The sequence below is a fragment of the Tachypleus tridentatus genome, chromosome 1, assembly GCF_004210375.1.
Source record: "Tachypleus tridentatus isolate NWPU-2018 chromosome 1, ASM421037v1, whole genome shotgun sequence".
Lineage (NCBI taxonomy): Eukaryota > Metazoa > Arthropoda > Merostomata > Xiphosura > Limulidae > Tachypleus > Tachypleus tridentatus.
The window spans coordinates 182,533,832-182,558,571 of NC_134825.1; the positions used below are offsets into that span (position 1 = coordinate 182,533,832).

Sequence of the window (24,740 nt, forward strand, 5' to 3'; positions counted from 1 at the left end):
ACTTACCAGAATATTTATATTATGTTTTACTTGCTAACCTAATTGTAACAATGCTCAGTACAAAAACAAGCATTCCCACATCATCACACAAAGACATCCTGACAGTAACCATAATCAGTAACTGTCACACACAACAACTGTTACAGTGTTTGTTTGTCTGTTGAATTTTGCACAAAGCTACTCAAAGGCTACCTGCACTAGCCATCTATAGCTTTGAAGTAATAAGACTACAGAGAAGACAGCTAGTCAACACCACTCACTGCCAACTCTTGGGCTATTTTTTACCAATGGATAATGGATCTGACTACCACTTTACACAGTTGAAACAACAAACACACTCACTGAAATGTCTTGATCCTGTAGAGTACCCTAACCTACAAGCCAGCTGTACCATTACAGTGAGACTTATATGAAGTAGTGAAACTCACTAGTCTTCTACTCAAAACTTAAAGTAGGAAAATTCTGAAACGTAAAACATGGTCCTCGTATCGGCCACATTTACAGGTACTACAAGTATTCCAACATTTACAGGTACATTAATATTCTCCTGTTACTTACCACTACATGTCTGTTGTCTGTCCTTCACCTCACAGTATTCTACTTTGTACTGTGTTACAAGTTTCTTCTGAGCACTGCAGGCCAGCCTCCACCGCACTTGAAGACCCTGGAAAATCTTATAGAGATCTACACCTTGAACCTTGTCCAGTGCTAGAGAGAAAGAAACGACCTTTGATAATGTCCAGTTCAAGAAACACAGACAGGTCTGTTGATGTTCCTTAAGTTCAACACAAACAACCAAAACTTAATGTTTAATCCTGTAGATGAGATATTAGTCAGCTTCATCACTGAAAGATGATACACAACACTCATAAAAATTAATTACAAAAAAAAATAATCCAGTACTTACAAGAAAAAAAATATCAAACTCAGTCACTGTTATAAAGCAAACAGTTCAAATGAAGTACATCTTAAAGAAAAACTCAAACTTAAGACGTATGTTTATTACACAAATATAATTATACAATTGCAGAAAACTGAATGCAATGACAAACAACAGTGAACAGACCAGCTTTCCTTGTGTCATTTTTGTGTATCAACAAAACAACAATTAAACTGTAAGTCTGCAAGTTATATCGCTTTCTTGAGAAATAAATAAAGTTATTAGTATTAATTCTGTACAACAACAGTGATCAAAACCACACCATGATCTACAGACATACACAACAACTAATATAACCACACCATGATCTACAAACATACACAACAAACAATATACTCACACCATGACAGCTGTACACAAGAAGTCTTTCATTTGTTAGGTGTGACCAAGTGAGAACATTCTAACATATTACCTTTTTCATACGGTACAACACACCATGACAGCTGTACACAAGAATAGCACCAAGTGAGAACATTCTAACATATTACCTTTTTCATACGGGTACAACACACCATGACAGCTGTACACAGGAATAGCACCAAGTGAGAACATTCTAACATATTACCTTTTCATCTGGTTACAACACACCATGACAGCTGTACACAGGAATAGCACCAAGTGAGAACATTCTAACATATTACCTTTTCATAATGGTTACAACACACCATGACAGCTGTACACAGGAATAGCACCAAGTGAGAACATTCTAACATATTACCTTTTCATCTGATTTTAACACACCATGACAGCTGTACACAGGAATAGCACCAAGTGAGAACATTCTAACATATTACCTTTTTCATCTGATTTTAACACACCATGACAGCTGTACCACAAGAATAGCACCAAGTGAGAACATTCTAACATATTACCTTTTTCATACGGTACAACACACCATGACAGCTGTACACAGGAATAGCACCAAGTGAGAACATTCTAACATATTACCTTTTTCATCTGATTACAACACACCATGACAGCTGTACACAAGGAATAGCACCAAGTGAGAACATTCTAACATATTACCTTTTCATCTGGTTTTACAACACACCATGACAGCTGTACACAGGAATAGCACCAAGTGAGAACATTCTAACATATTACCTTTTTCATCGGTTACAACACACCATGACAGCTGTACACAGGAATAGCACCAAGTGAGAACATTCTAACATATTACCTTTTCATCGATGGGTACAACACACCATGACAGCTGTACCACAGGAATAGCACCAAGTGAGAACATTCTAACATATTACCTTTTTCATCACGGTACAACACACCATGACAGCTGTACACAGGAATAGCACCAAGTGAGAACATTCTAACATATTACCTTTTTCATACGGTACAACACACCATGACAGCTGTACACAGGAATAGCACCAAGTGAGAACATTCTAACATATTACCTTTTTCATACGGTACAACACACCATGACAGCTGTACCACAAGAATAGCACCAAGTGAGAACATTCTAACATATTACCTTTTTCATACGGTACAACACACGATGCTCTGTTCATTCCAGAACTTATATTTCTTGTTTCTGCTGATACTGCAAACTGATAGTTAGTGTCACCAGATAAGTTAATGTTTTCAGAAGTGTTGTGAGGAGGAACAAATGTCCATTCTATTGGATACCTGCACATAGAAGAGTGAGGTCGAAGGTTGTGACACCAATAAATTGTGAATCTATCAATAAGATTTTTTTTGTCTTTAGGATATTCCCAATTCACCTGGTAGGTTCCATTACCAAAAGACATGACAGTGACTTCTTCAGGTTCAGCAGGCACTTAAAAAACAAAGTGGCATTTTAATCTGAATACATATATCATAAAAAACAAACTTGTAATTTAGTTTTGTTTGTTGTTATCTAGTTTATGTTGTGATTTTTTTTTCTTATTTGATTAAAATGGAATTTAGTAGCATGTTCTAATTCAATCATAACATGAACAAGAGTACACAGAAAGCAACCAACACTTGGCTTGGCTATCGTTCTTCCAACTGAAGAACTTTTAGGTGATACTTGAGTATGCCTGAAACAGATTATTTGTATTATGTTCCTAAACAATTAAAATAACTGATTCTGGAGAGTAAGTCACACTTTTAGGTGTGGTTTTATGAAATTTTTATTACAATATCACTAAATAACAAAAACAGTGTATTCCATTTTCAAATAGAGTAATAAATTTTTTGTCACACATTTTGAAACAATTCTTGTTTTCCATGAACAACACCAACAGGTAATAAGTCAAAACACTGGTTATTCCAACCAAGCCAAGCATTACCTTCTACAGTTACTGGAACTGGTTTATTAGCATTAACAAAACAAATCAATATGTAAACTCCTTCTCTTCGAGAAAGTTTTAGGCTACGCATTTTACACATTCAATAGTTTCGTCTACTTCTGCAGACAGCATTACAGCCCTGAACTGAGTTCTTTATCAGGAACTGACAATCAGTCCACATGTAACACTTTAACACATTCTCTTCTCCTAAGTAGAGTTAAAACAAATTTTGCAAAAATACGAAAAGTATAGATACAAATCACAAATCTATGTACTGAGTTTCTCTTTGATTAAATATATTTAATTCAGAAACTAACAAAATTATTTTTATTTTTACCATGATTTCTTTATCCTTACATTGCATTTGCTTTTTGACAAGTTCTTGTTTGAATTAACATGTTGTCTGTTAAACTTTACTCAGAAAAATATATAAAAAAAATTAATTACTGAAGGAAGTTAGAGATGGAAGTGTTCAGTTATGTAAAAAAATTTATTAAAATACTGAACACCAGATAACAAAGTTTCAAAACTTATATAATAACTTTAAGCCTTGTGCAGTCATGTTCAAACTACTGACAAAGATATTAATGTCATCTAAAACACTGACCACAGATTACTTAATTCTAGATAAAACTGAGCACTCTTACTGTTTTCTGTACTCTCTACAGTAAGATCTTCCATGCCTCTAGATACCCCTTCCTTATTGGCTGATCGTATCTTGAACTTGTAAGCAGTATTAATGTTCAAATTGGAAAAGGTATACTTAATGTCCATTACTTCCACGGTTTGTTCCGACACATCTCTTTTATAATACAGGCTGTAAGTTGGTTTGTAACTGATAACATAGTGGAAATCCTTCCCATTATAATGCTCTTCTGGAATAGGCTAGCAGAAGTTACAAAGAAATAAATTTTATGATTTGCAGATGCAAAACCTTGTAATAAAAATATTAAATAATAATACAATATCTGAAGATATAATATTCAAATATAAATATTTAGAGTTGTGTTTGATTAATAAGGAACTTACAAGTTTACAAATAGTCCATAACCGTATCTGTATTGACATTCAACAGACAAAACTACAGAGAACATCAAAACAGTTTTAATGTTGTGAAAGCCTCAGAGAATATTGTTAAGACCATACCTTCCAGTACAATGTGATGTTTCTACTACCACTCAGTTCCTTGACTTCAAATGATCCTTCTGTTATATTTGGTACATGGTAGGGAACTGAGTTAAGGGAAAGGAAATATTGAAATATCTAGAACTGATAACTGATTAACATAAAACAATTCACACAATGTTTAGAGAGCATATCGAGTTTCATAAACCATTGGCTATCTTCGAAAGGTAGCTAAAGCATATTATATCATCCAAGATAAATCACTTTTGCTACCTAACACAAACGATTTTATTCAAGGCTGTAAACTTGGAAAATTACAACCACTAGAAAAACACATAATATAAACTAATATGTTTCATAATTTTTGTTTTTACATTCTTTAACACTGTGCCTCCAGGTGTTTGGATTCATGTCACTGACATCATGATAATATTCCTGCAGGACAACTGTAACAAATATTTGTTTGTTAGTTTACAAACATACACACCAGATAAAATACCTGTTCAAACAATAAAAAAAAAAACCTCTCAGACTACAACTGAAGACTTTTCTTCACTTCAGTATATTAAAAATGGTTTAACGTAATAAAAGGTGAAGTATGTTGAACACTACATACAATACACACACCATCTACACACCACAAGCACCAAACACAACATCTATACACCTCTACAAGCACCAATGTTCCACATCTTGAAGAGTTGATTACTGGAAACAAGATGATTACATTAATCTTGTTGATAAAAAATTGGAAAGATTAAAGAGTGATAAGGTTTCTGGACCAGATAATATTTCCTCATAGGTTTTGAAGGAGGTTAAGGGTCAGATACGTGAGCCACTTACTGCTATTTTTTTGTCAATCCTTGAACAATGGTCAGGTACCAGAGGATTGGACGTTAGCTAATGAACTCCTCTTTTCAATGAAGGCAATAAAAATTGTCCCAGTAATTACAGATCTATTAGACTTACAAAAATTGTGGGAAAAGTTTTGAATAATGTGTTAAAAGATGCTTTGCACAGTTTTTTAACAAAATTTGGAATTTTACTGGACAGTCAACATGGTTTCACTAAGAAAAAATCCTGACTTACAAATCGTAAGAGGTTACTTTGAAAAGATTACTCTTTATGTAGATCAGAGTAAGGGTGTATATTTAGTGTATCGGGATTTTCAGAAATCATCTGACAAGGTGCCACATAAAAGGCTTGTAAAAGAATTGTCTCTATAGGGGGTGAGGGATAAGTTAGCAAATTGGATAGGAGAGTGGCTGGATGGAAGAAAAGCTGAGGGTTGTTAGAAATGGAGTCAAACTGGATTAATGTTACAAATGGAGTACCTCAGGACTCAGTCTTCAGACCTTTGCCTTATTTTTTATTTACATTAATGACACAGATAAAACAATGATCAGTGAATTACTTATAGGTGATATTAACATCTTGAGTGTTGCTGGTTGTGAAGAGGATGCTGCTAATTTACAAAAGGATTTAGATCACTTAGTGAGTTGAACAAATAAATTACAGATGGATTTTAATTATGCAAGATGATGCATATGGGTTATCACAGTTTGAATTACAAGTACAATTTGGATGGGAATAACTTTAACAATGTTATGAAGGAAAGGGATCATTGTGTAATGGTTAATCAGTCTCTAAAGCTTTCGAAGCAGTGTGTTGTTACTAGTGGTAGCACGAATAGGACATCAGGTTATATCTTCAGAAATACTGAATACAAGTCTAAATAAGCTATAATTTTATTGTACAGGTCACTGGTTAGGCTACATTTGTAATACTGTGTTCAGTCTTGTACTCCTTACCTTGCGAAAAACATTGAATTACTGAAAAGGGTTCAGAATGGTAACTAGAATGATAACTAGAATGGTAACTAGAACTTGGATGGAGATGTTGTTATATAAGGAGTAGCGAAATCTTTCAAATTGTTTTCTCTTGAATGAAAAGATTTGGGGGGAATCTGAAGGAGGTGTTTGAGACTGACAGTCTTCATGCATCATATTTTTAACAGAAGGACTAGGGGACTTAAATATCAGTTTTGGTATGGTAAGACCAGCTAAGACAGTTTTATTTTTCTAACAGAGTGGTTGATCTTGGGAATGGGTTGCCTTCAGTTGTTGTAAAGGTAGTGAAGTTAAGTGCATTAAAAAAAAGCATTATAAATATATAAATGATAATGGATGACTTTGTTTTGTTTTTTAAGTTAATTTACTTTAGAGTGTGGAACAGCCAAGGTAGACCAATAAGTTCCATGTTGTTCATAAATGTTATTTTTATACCACTACAAGCACCACACATGCACACTATCTTTATACCACTACAAGCACCACACACGCACACCATCTTTATACCACTACAAGCACCACACACGGACACCATTTTTATACCACTACAAGCACCACACACGGACACCATTTTTATACCACTACAAGCACCACACACACACCATCTTTATACCACTACAAGCACCACACACACACCATCTTTATACCACTACAAGCACCACACACACACCATCTTTATACCACTACAAGCACCACACACACACCATTTTTATACCACTACAAGCACCAGACACACCATCTTTATACCACTACAAGCACCACACACACACCATCTTTATACCACTACAAGCACCACACACACCATCTTTATACCACTACAAGCACCACACACACCATCTTTATACCACTACAAGCACCACACACACCATCTTTATACCACTACAAGCACCACACACACCATCTTTATACCACTACAAGCACCACACACGCACACCATCTTTATACCACTACAAGCACCACACACACACCATTTTTATACCACTACAAGCACCAGACACACCATCTTTATACCACTACAAGCACCACACACGCACACCATCTTTATACCACTACAAGCACCACACACACGACACCCATCTTTATACCACTACAAGCACCACACACACACACCATCTTTTATACCACTACAAGCACCACACACGCGCGACACCATCTTTATACCACTACAAGCACCACACACGCGATTACCATCTTTATACCACTACAAGCACCACACACGCACACCATCTTTTACCACTACAAGCACCACACACGCACACCATCTTTATACCACTACAAGCACCATACACGCACACCATCTTTATACCACTACAAGCACCACACACGCACACCATCTTTATACCACTACAAGCACCACACACACACACCATCTTTATACCACTACAAGCACCAGACACACACACCATCTTTATACCACTACAAGCACCACACACACACACCATCTTTATACCACTACAAGCACCACACACACACACCATCTTTATACCACTACAAGCACCAGACACACCATCTTTATACCACTACAAGCACCACACACACACCATCTTTATACCACTACAAGCACCACACACACACACCATCTTTATACCACTACAAGCACCACACACGCGACAATTCATCTTTATACCACTACAAGCACCAGACACACCATCTTTATACCACTACAAGCACCACACACGACACCATCATCTTTATACCACTACAAGCACCACACACACCATCTTTATACCACTACAAGCACCACACACGCGACACCATCTTTATACCACTACAAGCACCACACACGCACACCATCTTTATACCACTACAAGCACCAGACACACCATCTTTATACCACTACAAGCACCACACACGCACACCATCTTTATACCACTACAAGCACCAGACACACACCATCTTTATACCACTACAAGCACCACACACGCACACCATCTTTATACCACTACAAGCACCACACACGCACACCATCTTTATACCACTACAAGCACCACACACGCACACCATCTTTATACCACTACAAGCACCACACACGCACACCATCTTTATATACACTACAAGCACCACACACACACCATCTTTATACCACTACAAGCACCACACACACCATCTTTATACCACTACAAGCACCACACACACCATCTTTATACCACTACAAGCACCACACATGCACACCATCTTTATACCACTACAAGCACCACACATGCACACCATCTTTATACCACTACAAGCACCACACACACACACCATCTTTACACCACTTAAAGAATCTATAATATTAAAATTACAATTTGTACTTCAAAGTTACTAGTAAAATAAAAATCAACAGATTTTTCCCATCAGACTGGTGTGGGATTTTCACTATAATTCTTATTGTCTGTATTTACATGAAACATAAGATGTGACCAAAATGATCAAATCTGTTATACACAAGACATGTATTTATACTAAAAATATATGTCAGTGTGACTTGAACTCTGAAGTATACACAAGACACGTATTTATACTAAAGATACAAGATGTCAGTGTGACTTGAACTCTGAAGTATACACAAGACACGTATTTATACTAAAGATACAAGATGTCAGTGTGACTTGAACTCTGAAGTATACACAAGACACGTATTTATACTAAAGATACAAGATGTCAGTGTGACTTGAACTCTGAAGTATACACAAGACACGTATTTATAGTAAAGATACAAGATGTCAGTGTGACTTGAACTCTGAAGTATACACAAGACACGTATTTATACTAAAGATACAAGATGTCAGTGTGACTTGAACTCTGAAGTATACACAAGACACGAATTTATACTAAAGATACAAGATGTCAGTGTGACTTGAACTCTGAAGTATACACAAGACACGTATTTATACTAAAGATACAAGATGTCAGTGTGACTTGAACTCTGAAGTATACACAAGACACGTATTTACACTAAAGATACAAGATTTCAGTGTGACTTGAACTCTGAAGTATACACAAGACACGTATTTACACTAAAGATACAAGATGTCAGTGTGACTTGAACTCTGAAGTATACACAAGACACGTGTTTATACTAAAGATACAAGATGTCAGTGTGACTTGAACTCTGAAGTATACACAAGACACGTATTTATACTAAAAATACAAGATGTCACTGTGACTTGAACTCTGAAGTATACACAAGACGTATTTATACTAAAGATACAAGATGTCAGTGTGACTTGAACTCTGAAGTATACACAAGACACGTATTTATACTAAAGATACAAGATGTCAGTGTGACTTGAACTCTGAAGTACACACAAGACACGTATTTATACTACAGATACAAGATGTCAGTGTGACTTCAACTCTGAAGTATACACAAGACACGTATTTATACTACAGATACAAGATGTCAGTGTGACTTGAACTCTGAAGTATACACAAGACACGTATTTATACTAAAGATACAAGATGTCAGTGTGACTTGAACTCTGAAGTATACACAAGACACGAATTTATACTAAAGATACAAGATGTCAGTGTGACTTGAACTCTGAAGTATACACAAGACACGTATTTATACTAAAGATACAAGATGTCAGTGTGACTTGAACTCTGAAGTATACACAAGACACGTATTTACACTAAAGATACAAGATTTCAGTGTGACTTGAACTCTGAAGTATACACAAGACACGTATTTATACTAAAGATACAAGATGTCAGTGTGACTTGAACTCTGAAGTATACACAAGACACGTATTTATACTAAAGATACAAGATGTCATTGTGACTTGAACTCTGAAGTATACACAAGACACGTATTTATACTAAAGATATAAGATGTCAGTGTGACTTGAACTCTGAAGTATACACAAGACATGTATTTATACTAAAGATATAAGATGTCATTGTGACTTGAACTCTGAAGTATACACAAGACACGTATTTATACTAAAGATACAAGATGTCAGTGTGACTTGAACTCTGAAGTATACACAAGACATGTATTTATACTAAAGATATATGATGTCACTGTGACTTGAACTCTGATGTATGAGTGTAGACTAATGTTTATGTAAAGAATAAAAATATGTTTGTCCATCTCAAGTCCTGTATATTGTGTTTACATACTTGCCAAAACCTTCAAAGTGCATATCTACTACTACTTTTATTATTACTATCCTAGTACATATCCACCCATGAACACAGAATTAATAGATAGTTAAACCTACAAATCTCTTCATTAATAATGCCTGCCATCACACTTCTGTTTTTTAAGATGTTAATAAAGCAAGGCTTACATATACAAATATGAACCATTTAATATATAGGCCTAGCTTGTAAGCCTACTATTGAATGGGTTGATTTTTTCTATATCAGCAACATTAGTTTTTCTAAACCTTTAAACCACAGCTGTGTAATGGAAGTACTGGTACAAGAACAGATAGAAATACTTATTTAATGAAGAAATTTCTTAATACTAGCAATTTTATGTTTAACAATCAAACCTATTTTTATCAAAGGATCATTAAAACAATTAATTTTAGGAAAAACCCACATTCATTTTAAAACTAAAATAATAAGAGGTTCATTAAAAATTTTACTAGGAACAGTTATAGTAAAAATTATAAAGTGCAGTATACTTTAATTTTTTCACTGTTGTGCTAGACTCACCATCTGGAGCAGTTCGAGCAAGCGTGCTCTTAAGGTTACTCCACATATCTTCCCCACTTGCTTCTGCTGAGCGACAGCGAACTGATAAGTCATAGACAGTGTTAGGCACTAATCCTGTCAAATTATGAGCTCCAATATTCTTCCCGATTTTGATGATCTGTTTTGTAAAGAGAGGAAATAGTTATTACCTTAACATCAATCTTTATGATGGAAAATCTACTGTCACATCTCATACATTTCAAAATAAAATGAAAAACTATGTTGTTAATAGAATAATGTATAATACATCCTCCAGAGCCACTAGGCAATGCACTTCTTTTTAAAAAGTTTGTTTTTGATTAACCCTTTTGCAAAAAGATACTTGTCAAAGGCCACAATATTGCATTTGTTAAGTTAATGTTAGCTAGGTGTGACTGGAAGATAAATATGATAAAAAATAATATATAAAGTTATGAGACTTAAGCTAGAATGACTACATATTGTAACACGAAAAAAGAATAATTTATATTTATTTTCTAACTTTTTTTATGATGGTTACGAGGTTGGTCAAATGACAGACTCCACTTAGTTATAGTATAGAAAATACCATAAAATATAATGTCTTATTGAAAACAAATGTTTGAAATGTATTTAGAAGGTTTTAGAGATTACATAAATGTTCAATGTTTTTCAGCCAAAGAATAGTTTTTTAAATCATAACATGAAATCACTTTGCACTCAGACTACTAATGAAACAGACTCTATTTTCACAAGCAAATCTTTAGTACGAATATTTCACTAAAAAATCTGATTTTCTGTGTACAAAATATTTGTAATTTTCACTAAAAGTGTGCCAAATTTTGTGAAGATAAACATGCTGTATCAAACATTATAGTGCAGATACTGAAAGTGTGCAAATGTATAGACGAACTTGAGCCTAACTTATTCCTGATGAAGCCATAAAATACAAGTTTGGTTGACATGAAAATAAATCTCTGCATTTGTTAAAAGCAAGCTTGGCATAAAACATTCATATGTTTTCAAATATTATTATTTATGTCTTAAAATTTCAAACTGTGTTTGTTTTTGAATTTTGCACTAAACTAATCAAGACTGTTCCTAGTTTGGCAGTGATACACTAGAGGGAGGGCAACTAGTCGACACCACTTCATATTACGCTTTGAAATGCTAGTAGGTGCATCAGAATAAAATTATGTTGAAATGTTCATGAGTAATACAATAAATGTTACCAGTTTTTCATAATGATACATCAAATACTGAACATTTAAATGTACATAATTCAGGAAAAATCTCTACGATATTTGAATACTAAATTTCTGCTCCACTTAGTTGATATAAAATATCATTTTATGATTTACTTTAGAAATAATAATGATGTGCTAAAAACTTGTAGGTCCAAAAAGTCTTGATAAAACTGAAATAGAAACCCTTATAACCCAAGCGCTTTTGAAAGGTCCACCTTTTAAAAGCACTCGGGTTATAAGGGTTTCTATTTTGGCTTTAGGAATAATAAAGTGGCTTCACTCATAAAATAGGCTTAAAATAAACAAGGGTTTCTATTTCAGTTTTAGGGATAATAAAGTGGCTTCACTCATAGAATAGGCTAAAAATAAACAAAAGTTTCTATTTCAGTTTTAGGGATAATAAAGTGGCTTCACTCAAGGAATAGGCTTAAAATAAACAAAGGTTTCTATTTCAGTTTTAGGGATAATAAAGTGGCTTCACTCAAGGAATAGGCTTAAAATAAACAAAGGTTTCTATTTCAGTTTTAGGGATAATAAAGTGGCTTCACTCAAGGAATAGGCTTAAAATAAACAAAGGTTTCTATTTCAGTTTTAGGGATAATAAAGTGGCTTCACTCATAGAATAGCTCCATAAAACATGATAAATAAAAACAACAAAGAGTGCATTATACATGTTCAGAACAAGTACAAACCTTCCATGATTCATTTTTACTAGTGTTAGGTTTATATAAAAGCTCATACACGAGGCCAGGCGGAAAATCCCAGATAGCAAAGTTCTTAGGGGGCAACCAGTTCATTTTAATGCTAGTTGTTGTTTCTCCTGAAGCCTGCAGCTGAGAAGGTTCATCAGGTAAAACTGTTTAATAGAAAACATACAACAAATTAAGGACAGTTTTTGAAGTACAAAAACAACTACAGTACTCCCCAGTTATAATGCATGTTTTGAGGGTAATAGAGTGACCCACATTATAAGACCAATCAGAGTATAACCAAGGAACTGTTCATATTACCAAATACACTACTAACATGTTTAATGTTTTTAATTTCTTTAATTGCTAGAAACAGAATGATATAAAAATTTTGTACTGACACCAATATAAAGTCAGAATTTATTTAGTTGAACCATTTCTTTAAAAAATCCTGGAATTTCATCCAATTTGTCTAAGAACAAATGAGGTCTTCCTTCTTCTGATATCCATCTGAGTATCCGGGATTCCTAACTCCCTTCCACTTCTCCCATTTTTAATTCTTTCATCAATTGTTACTTTTTCCCTTATATACATTCTCCATTACCAATAATAAATACAGGACAATTCTACATCTATAAACATAAGACAATAATCAGATAATCACACAACCAAAGAATGAAATAGAGTCCCATGTTGGAAAGTTCCCAGCTGGGGGGAGAATACGTGGGGTACATTCAAATCTGCAATATAAACAACAGTATTGTAACTGGGAAGCATGAAACCAACTGAAGAATTTTAAATCATTAAAACATTAGTTTTACTTCCATTAATAACTGTCGTTTCTATGCATATTTAACTTCTTGAACCATTTCAGAACAGAGAAACTGCAAATACTTTCATAATTTTACAGATAAAATTCTAGTCTTCAGGCTTACACACTGTAAACAATGTTTAGTTCTTCTAGCATAGATATACTGCTTTCATAAACAATAACTTGAGCTGTATATTATATGAATGTGAGCATGAAAGAAACGATGAATGAAAAATATAAAGAAATTAACCTTTGCAGCTGGCATAGAAAAGAAAGAACAAATATTTGTACAACATCAAGGATGAGTATGACATGAAACAGGTGTGTTGTGAGAACTGGCATAGAAAAGAAAGAACAAATATTTGTACAACATCAAGGATGAGTATGACATGAAACAGGTGTATTGTGAGAACTGGCATAGAAAAGAAAGAACAAATATTTGTACAACATCAAGGATGAGTATGACATGAAACAGGTGTATTGTGAGAACTGGCATAGAAAAGAAAGAACAAATATTTGTACAACATCAAGGATGAGTATGACATGAAACAGGTGTGTTGTGAGAACTGGCATAGAAAAGAAAGAACAAATATTTATACAACATCAAGGATGAGTATGACATGAAACAGGTGTACTGTGAGAACTGGCATAGAAAAGAAAGAACAAATATTTGTACATCAAGGATGAGTATGACATGAAACAGGTGTGTTGTGAGAACTGGCATAGAAAAGAAAGAACAAATATTTGTACAACATCAAGGATGAGTATGACATGAAACAGGTGTATTGTGAGAACTGGCATAGAAAAGAAAGAACAAATATTTATACAACATCAAGGATGAGTATGACATGAAACAGGTGTGTTGTGAGAACTGGCATAGAAAAGAAAGAACAAATATTTGTACAACATCAAGGATGAGTATGACATGAAACAGGTGTGTTGTGAGAACTGGCATAGAAAAGAAAGAACAAATATTTATACAACATCAAGGATGAGTATGACATTAAAACAGGTGTGTTGTGAGAACTGGCATAGAAAAGAAAGAACAAATATTTGTACAACATCAAGGATGAGTATGACATGAAACAGGTGTACTGTGAGAACTGGCATAGAAAAGAAAGAACAAATATTTGTACAACATCAAGGATGAGTATGACATTAAAACAGGTGTGTTGTGAGAACTGGCATAGAAAAGAAAGAACAAATATTTGTACAACATCAAGGATGAGTATGACATGAAACAGGTGTACTGTGAGAACTGGCATAAAAAAGAAAGAACAAATATTTATACAACATCAAGGATGAGTATGACATTAAAACAGGTGTGTTGTGAGAACTGGCATAGAAAAGAAAGAACAAATATTTGTACAACATCAAGGATGAGTATGACATTAAAACAGGTGTGTTGTGAGAACTGGCATAGAAAAAAAAGAACAAATATTTGTACAACATCAAGGATGAGTATGACATGAAACAGGTGTACTGTGAGAACTGGCATAGAAAAGAAAGAACAAATATTTGTACAACATCAAGGATGAGTATGACATGAAACAGGTGTACTGTGAAAACTGGCATAGAAAAGAAAGAACAAATATTTGTACAACATCAAGGATGAGTATGACATGAAACAGGTGTGTTGTGAGAACTGGCATAGAAAAGAAAGAACAAATATTTGTACAACATCAAGGATGAGTATGACATGAAACAGGTGTACTGTGAGAACTGGCATAGAAAAGAAAGAACAAATATTTGTACAACATCAAGGATGAGTATGACATGAAACAGGTGTGTTGTGAGAACTGGCATAGAAAAGAAAGAACAAATATTTGTACAACATCAAGGATGAGTATGACATGAAACAGGTGTGTTGTGAGAACTGGCATAGAAAAGAAAGAACAAATATTTATACAACATCAAGGATGAGTATGCCATGAAACAGGTGTGTTGTGAGAACTGGCATAGAAAAGAAAGAACAAATATTTGTACAACATCAAGGATGAGTATGACATGAAACAGGTGTATTGTGAGAACTGGCATAGAAAAGAAAGAACAAATATTTGTACAACATCAAGGATGAGTATGACATTAAAACAGGTGTGTTGTGAGAACTGGCATAGAAAAGAAAGAACAAATATTTGTACAACATCAAGGATGAGTATGACATGAAACAGGTGTACTGTGAGAACTGGCATAGAAAAGAAAGAACAAATATTTGTACAACATCAAGGATGAGTATGACATGAAACAGGTGTGTTGTGAGAACTGGCATAGAAAAGAAAGAACAAATATTTGTACAACATCAAGGATGAGTATGACATGAAACAGGTGTGTTGTGAGAACTGGCATAGAAAAGAAAGAACAAATATTTATACAACATCAAGGATGAGTATGACATGAAACAGGTGTGTTGTGAGAACTGGCATAGAAAAGAAAGAACAAATATTTGTACAACATCAAGGATGAGTATGACATGAAACAGGTGTGTTGTGAGAACTGGCATAGAAAAGAAAGAACAAATATTTGTACAACATCAAGGATGAGTATGACATGAAACAGGTGTGTTGTGAGAACTGGCATAGAAAAGAAAGAACAAATATTTGTACAACATCAAGGATGAGTATGACATGAAACAGGTGTATTGTGAGAACTGGCATAGAAAAGAAAGAACAAATATTTGTACAACATCAAGGATGAGTATGACATGAAACAGGTGTACTGTGAGAACTGGCATAGAAAAGAAAGAACAAATATTTGTACAACATCAAGGATGAGTATGACATGAAACAGGTGTGTTGTGAGAACTGGCATAGAAAAGAAAGAACAAATATTTGTACAACATCAAGGATGAGTATGACATGAAACAGGTGTATTGTGAGAACTGGCATAGAAAAGAAAGAACAAATATTTATACAACATCAAGGATGAGTATGACATGAAACAGGTGTGTTGTGAGAACTGGCATAGAAAAGAAAGAACAAATATTTGTACAACATCAAGGATGAGTATGACATGAAACAGGTGTACTGTGAGAACTGGCATAGAAAAGAAAGAACAAATATTTGTACAACATCAAGGATGAGTATTACATGAAACAGGTGTACTGTGAGAACTGGCATAGAAAAGAAAGAACAAATATTTGTACATCAAGGATGAGTATGACATGAAACAGGTGTACTGTGAGAACTGGCATAGAAAAGAAAGAACAAATATTTGTACATCAAGGATGAGTATGACATGAAACAGGTGTACTGTGAAAACTGGCATAGAAAAGAAAGAACAAATATTTGTACAACATCAAGGATGAGTATGACATGAAACAGGTGTACTGTGAGAACTGGCATAGAAAAGAAAGAACAAATATTTGTACAACATCAAGGATGAGTATGACATGAAACAGGTGTGTTGTGAGAACTGGCATAGAAAAGAAAGAACAAATATTTGTACAACATCAAGGATGAGTATGACATGAAACAGGTGTACTGTGAGAACTGGCATAGAAAAGAAAGAACAAATATTTATACAACATCAAGGATGAGTATGACATTAAAACAGGTGTACTGTGAGAACTGGCATAGAAAAGAAAGAACAAATATTTGTACATCAAGGATGAGTATGACATGAAACAGGTGTACTGTGAAAACTGGCATAGAAAACAAAGAACAAATATTTGTACAACATCAAGGATGAGTATGACATGAAACAGGTGTATTGTGAGAACTGGCATAGAAAACAAAGAACAAATATTTGTACAACATCAAGGATGAGTATGACATGAAAGAGGTGTGTTGTGAGAACTGGCATAGAAAAGAAAGAACAAATATTTGTACAACATCAAGGATGAGTATGACATGAAACAGGTGTGTTGTGAGAACTGGCATAGAAAAGAAAGAACAAATATTTGTACAACATCAAGGATGTGTATGACATGGAACAGGTGTACTGTGAGAACTGGCATAGAAAAGAAAGAACAAATATTTGTACAACATCAAGGATGAGTATGACATGAAACAGGTGTACTGTGAGAACTGGCATAGAAAAGAAAGAACAAATATTTGTACAGCATCAGGAATGAGTATGACATGAAACAGGTGTACTGTGAGAACTGGCATAGAAAAGAAAGAACAAATATTTATACAACATCAAGGATGAGTATGACATTAAAACAGGTGTGTTGTGAGAACTGGCATAGAAAAGAAAGAACAAATATTTGTACAACATCAAGGATGAGTATGACATGAAACAGGTGTGTTGTGAGAACTGGCATAGAAAAGAAAGAACAAATATTTGTACAACATCAAGGATGAGTATGACATGAAACAGGTGTGTTGTGAGAACTGGCATAGAAAAGAAAAGAACAAATATTTGTACAACATCAAGGATGAGTATGACATGAAACAGGTGTGTTGTGAGAACTGGCATAGAAAAGAAAGAACAAATATTTGTACAACATCAAGGATGAGTATGACATGAAACAGGTGTGTTGTGAGAACTGGCATAGAAAAGAAAGAACAAATATTTGTACAACATCAAGGATGTGTATGACATGAAACAGGTGTACTGTGAGAACTGGCATAGAAAAGAAAGTACAAATATTTGTACATCAAGGATGAGTATGACATGAAACAGGTGTACTGTGAAAACTGGCATAGAAAAGAAAGAACAAATATTTGTACAACATCAAGGATGAGTATGACATGAAACAGGTGTACTGTGAGAACTGGCATAGAAAAGAAAGAACAAATATTTGTACAACATCAAGGATGAGTATGACATGAAACAGGTGTACTGTGAGAACTGGCATAGAAAAGAAAGAACAAATATTTATACAACATCAAGGATGAGTATGACATGAAAGAAGTGTGTTGTGAGAACTGGCATAGAAAAGAAAGAACAAATATTTGTACAACATCAAGGATGAGTATGACATGAAACAGGTGTGTTGTGAGAACTGGCATAGAAAACAAAGAACAAATATTTGTACAACATCAAGGATGAGTATGACATGAAACAGGTGTATTGTGAGAACTGGCATAGAAAACAAAGAACAAATATTTGTACAACATCAAGGATGAGTATGACATGAAAGAGGTGTGTTGTGAGAACTGGCATAGAAAAGAAAGAACAAATATTTGTACAACATCAAGGATGAGTATGACATGAAACAGGTGTACTGTGAGAACTGGCATAGAAAAGAAAGAACAAATATTTGTACAACATCAAGGATGAGTATGACATGAAACAGGTGTACTGTGAGAACTGGCATAGAAAAGAAAGAACAAATATTTGTACAACATCAAGGATGAGTATGACATGAAACAGGTGTACTGTGAGAACTGGCATAGAAAAGAAAGAACAAATATTTATACAACAATAAGGATGAGTATGACATGAAACAGGTGTGTTGTGAGAACTGGCATAGAAAAGAAAGAACAAATATTTGTACAACATCAAGGATGAGTATGACATGAAACAGGTGTATTGTGAGAACAGTATGAGGAATGTAAGAAAGAACAGAAATGACTATTTTCACTTTGATGAGAAACAAAAAGAGCAGCACAGTTAAATCAATGGTTGAAAAAATTAAGAGGTGGCATGTGTTCTAAAGAATAAAACATAGGTGAATACATTCAGTACAAGAGAGGTGATTGCACTCAGTAAAAGATAGGTGAATACACATATTTCCAGACACAAGGAATATCGTGTAAAGAACAGATATTTCATCAGCTGTTAAAACACATCCTCAAAAAACAACTTGTATTAACAATGATAAGAACAAGCAAGGAAACAGATATCACATCAAAGATATGAACAAACGAGGAACAGATATATTACCATAGATACATACAAATGAAGCACAGACAGGAACAAATGAGGAACAGACATACTGTCAAAGATAGGAACAAACGAGGAACACATACAATATCAAAGATAGGAAGAAACGTGGAACACATACAATATCAATGATAGGAAGAAATGAGGAAGATATACTATCAAAGATAGGAACAAATGAGAAACAGATATACTATCAACAATATGAACAAATGAGAAACAGATATATTATCAACAATATGAACAAATTAGGAACAGATATACTATCAAAGACAAGTACAAATGAAGCACAGATATAATATCAAAGACAGGAACAGTTGAGAAACAGATGTTGTTTCAAAGATAGAAACAAATGAACAAATATTCTATCAAAGATAGGAGCAAACTGTAAAACATATGCATTATCAAGAGCAAAAACAAATTAGAAAAACACATGAACAGAAGTTTGTCCAATAAAACAATTAACAAATGTGTAACATACCAAATTTATAGTGGTCAACCATGATGTTCTGTGTGATATGTCCAAGATGATTGTGTCCAGTCAAAGTGAACCACAACTGCTTTTGATTCATGTAATATGGTGGAGAAGTGTCCACTCTCCACTGACAACACGTATTGTTAACTTTAGTCGTGTTTGGGCAGTTTCCATAACCTAGCAAAGAATGGCTGAAACCAATACATAATATCACTTTTAAAACTGTTCATTTTTACATCATACAAGATGATGTAATTTAAGCTTCAATGATTTAGATCTTTGATAGGACTAATTTACATTAATTCATTAACGTCACCATCACTGCCTGTTCATATTTGATTGAAAACCATTATATTTTACACATAATCTATATAAAGAAAATAAAACATTTTATTAATGCATTATGTAGTGACATAATCATGTTTTGATATTTCAATTAAAAATATCCTTTATGCACACATGTGATATTTACTACGCTCCTATCACCCTACTGTGACCAGTTACTATAATTAAGTATTTATTAAGATAATACGAAACAAGTACAAGCTGTGTTTATGAAACATTTGTGCCCCACTGTGACCTTGTCCTTTGGCCCATGACCTAAAAAGGTTAATGGTGTTTAGAACTTTTTAGGTACTCTAAAATTGATAAGTTTGGTTAAAATCCATCCACACAATTTTGAGATATCTTGTAAAAAACATTATGATTAATGGATAGAAGGCAGACCAATATGTACTGCTATGTTTAATTGTAGGGACATAATGAACAGTACTGAGTAAGTTTAACACTGGTTAGAAAACAAATACAAACCTTCAACTGGAGATTTTCTAGGGGACAATTTTCCTGATACCTTGTCTGCAATGTATTTGATGAATATAATAGCATGATATGTTTGGAAGACTATTATTATTGCCTCTTCTAATTCTTAAAAATCTCTAACAGACAAGATAAGAATGTAGCATCTAAAAACATACTAAAGTTTTATGATAAGTGTAATAAATATAATACTAATGTCTTATGATAAATATCATACTATAATGGAAATCTTAATTATAATTATGCTTTGCCAGCTGGTAAAAGGAACACAATGTGTAATATACTTTATAAGTGTAAAAGCAATGTTTTCATGATTTTTTAAAATATAACTGAAACTTGTTTTAATCTAAAGTTACTTTGATTACAACTAAAAAATATCAGATACAACAAAAATCCAATGGAATGGACACATAAAATTTTGTTATAGAAAATCAAACTCACCCACTAATTACATGACTCTTAAGAGTGTAAGTTGTTGGGACAGGGTTCATAGTTGGCTGCCAACAGCAAGTTAGCCTCTCAAGGTTTGTACTAAGACAAGAAAAACTGCTAACTTCACGTGGTTTGTCTATCAAAGAGAAAACATAGGAAGTTTTCAGCACAAGTTCACCAAGTGTCAAAAATGATTTATACTGAGTTGTATCTTTCTTATTCCAAATATTTGTGTATTTTTTAATGTTTCTATACACAGCTGATTTAGAAATTCATTTCACACTTAATCAACTCATCAAGTTTGTGCTTTACCAAAAATACACAACAAAATAGAAGAGTACAACAATGTGCAAAAGTGTTAGAACAAACTCAAACATTAGATTTCAGGCTACTTTCAAAGAACAATGGTGAAACATCAACATGTTATTAATCTTCATATTTAGTACAACAGAAACTCAGTGGAAGTGTCTGAGTTGAATGAACAGTTAATATTTTGTGTCACCCTTTTGCTTTAATAGCTGTAAACAGTCTTTCAAGCATTGCTATAACATTTAACCCAAGTGTATTTTGAGATTTCACTCCAAATGTCTCTAATACACTCCCATAAAGTTTCTTTGAAGTATCTTTTAATTTGTCAAATTTTTGTTTATCAAATCCCAGAACTGCTCAACTGGGTTGTGTGTGTGAGGTAGGTGGGCATATTACATCAATGGGAGATAGGTGGACATATTACATCAATGTGGAGGTAGGTGGACATATTACATCACGTGGAGGTAGGTGGGCATATTACATCACGTGGAGGTAGGTGGACATATTACATCACGTGGAGGTAGGTGGACATATTACATCACATGGAGGTAGGTGGGCATATTACATCACGTGGAGGTAGGTGGACATATTACATCACGTGGAGGTAGGTGGGCATATTACATCACGTGGAGGTAGGTGGACATATTAAATCACATGGAGGTAGGTGGGCATATTACATCACTTGAATGATCCCACCAGCTTCTTTCTTAGCTAAGTAATTTCTACACAAGCTGTATGATTGTTTGAGGTAATTATCTTCTTTTACCAATAATACACAAATCACTCAGTACACCTTGATGGATCAGTATCTTATGGTACTTGTGTTAGTCCATTATTCCATCTATTTTGTAAACATCTCCTGTTGCCTCAACAGGTAAACATCCCAAACCATACATAATTTTCCAATCATCAACAATCCAGTTTCTGTACTTTTGATCAAACTTCAGTCTCTTGACCACACTTGAAGATCAAAGTAAAGGTTTTTTTAAACTACTACGTTACCAAATATTCCATTCTTGTTGAGTCTTCTCAACACTTGTAATCTGGTACATGGTTGTTTATCTCATGCTTGAGATCAGTGACAGTTTTCCTTCTGTCCTCAAAACAGTATAAACTGAGATACTTAACATTAGTATCATTGAGTTTTGGTGTTCTGTCTCTTCCTTTCCTGTTTTCTAATTTATCTGTCTCGGTCTCATGATCTAGGGTGTACTTGACAGTGTTTGGGGAGCATTTCAAGTCTGCAGCAATTTGTAAGAAGTCCAACCAATATCAAGTAAAGCTTTATGTGAACTCTATTCTAAAGACAATTCTCTAGACTTTTTTGTCAGTAGCATATGTAGTGTCAAACACTGTTTTTATTATTTGTGGAGTGTTATTAAATTGATTTCTTCTAACACATACTGGTACCACATGCTAGCTTCTTACGAGATTCTTCCTATATAATTAAGACATTCCATGGGGCACTGTGATATTTATTTCAGACCCTAAATATGATGAGTATGTTTATTCAAGCAGAACCCTTATAACATGTCCTTGTACAAGTATGTGGGAATTATAAAGAATTATTAGTATTCTTGAATCATTCAGTTGTCAACAGAGATCAGTGAAACATTACCATAATGTTGAAATGTACATTCTATAATGGCATGAAAACATTAGACTGATACAACAAAAATAAAAATGACATATTTATTCGTTTGTCCTGAAACACTTGCACGGCACTGTATACAAGCATTACATTCATGAATATAGTTCTCTACAAAACATAAACGGTACTAGTTTTGTTTGAAATTATGAAAACCATTCCTGTGAAGAAATACATAATGTCGTTGTCTAAATCATATGAGATAAATAAATCATATTTATTTATCATAAACATTGCAGATGTGACACACAATTCCTGAGGAAGAATGAATATTTTGGAAAAATACGTACTATTCAAGATCCAAAACCAACCAAAAGTTATGTTAAATTAAGGTCATTTCAGACAGGATTCAAAACATGACACATAATATAATTATCTTACAAAACCAGAGTGACACATGGCATACTTTGTACAGAAGCACAATCCAGAAAGTGACAGACAACACAAACAGCTTACACACCATCATGAGAAATCCAGAAAGTGACACACAATACAAACAACTTACACACCATCATGAGAAATCCAGAAAGTGACACACAACACAAACAACTTACACACCATCATGAAAAATTCAAAAGTGACACACCATCATGAGGAATCCAGAAAGTGGCACACAACACAAACAGCTTACACACCATCATGAGGAATCCAGAAAGTGGCACACAATACAAACAGCTTACACACCATCATCAGGAATCCAGAAAGTGGCACACAACACAAACATCTTACACACCATTATGAGGAATCCAGAAAGTGAAACACAATACAAACAGCTTGCACACCATCATGATGAATCCAGAAAGTGGCACACAACACAAACATCTTACACACCATCATGATGAATCCAGAAAGTGGCACACAACACAAACAACTTACACACCATCATCAGGAATCCAGAAAGTGGTACACAACACAAACATCTTACACACCATTATGAGGAATCCAGAAAGTGGCACACAACACAAACAGCTTACACACCATCATCAGGAATCCAGAAAGTGAAACACAACACAAACAGCTTACACACCATCATCAGGAATCCAGAAAGTGGCACACAACACAAGCAGCTTACACATCATCATGAGGAATCCAGAAAGTGGCACACAACACAAACAGCTTACACACCATCATGAGGAATCCAGAAAGTGGCACACAACACAAACAGCTTACACACCATCATGAGGAATCCAGAAAGTGGCACACAACACAAACAGCTTACACACCATCATGAGGAATCCAAAAAGTGGCACACAATACAAACAACTTACACACCATCATGATGAATCCAGAAAGTGACACACAATACAAACAACTTACACACCATCATGAGGAATCCAGAAAGTGACACACAATACAAACAAGTTACACACCATCATGAGGAATCCAGAGAGTGGCACACAATACAAACAACTTACACACCATCATGATGAATCCAGAAAGTGACACACAATACAAACAACTTACACACCATCATGAGGAATCCAGAAAGTGACACACAATACAAACAACTTACACACCATCATGAGAAATCCAGAAAGTGACACACAATACAAACAACTTACACACCATCATGAGAAATCCAGAAAGTGACACACAATACAAACAGCTTCCACACCATCATGAGAAATCCA

At 34.3% G+C, this 24,740-nt stretch overlaps 1 protein-coding gene across 2 annotated transcripts in view; it reads right to left on the bottom strand.

The window, feature by feature from the left end:
• LOC143231917 (cytokine receptor-like) overlaps positions 1 to 24,740 on the bottom strand; it is a 259,166-nt gene that overhangs the window by 19,377 nt on the left and 215,049 nt on the right. For both annotated transcript variants that reach the window (XM_076466755.1, XM_076466766.1), the window contains exons 4-11: positions 21,162 to 21,288; positions 19,911 to 20,095; positions 12,793 to 12,956; positions 10,857 to 11,013; positions 4,378 to 4,463; positions 3,879 to 4,116; positions 2,430 to 2,735; positions 559 to 708 (exon numbers count right to left, since the gene is read on the bottom strand). In XM_076466755.1, the coding sequence (XP_076322870.1) occupies positions 559 to 708; positions 2,430 to 2,735; positions 3,879 to 4,116; positions 4,378 to 4,463; positions 10,857 to 11,013; positions 12,793 to 12,956; positions 19,911 to 20,095; positions 21,162 to 21,211 (1,336 nt within the window). In that variant the 5' untranslated portion in view covers positions 21,212 to 21,288. The remainder of the gene's footprint in view (positions 1 to 558; positions 709 to 2,429; positions 2,736 to 3,878; positions 4,117 to 4,377; positions 4,464 to 10,856; positions 11,014 to 12,792; positions 12,957 to 19,910; positions 20,096 to 21,161; positions 21,289 to 24,740) is intronic.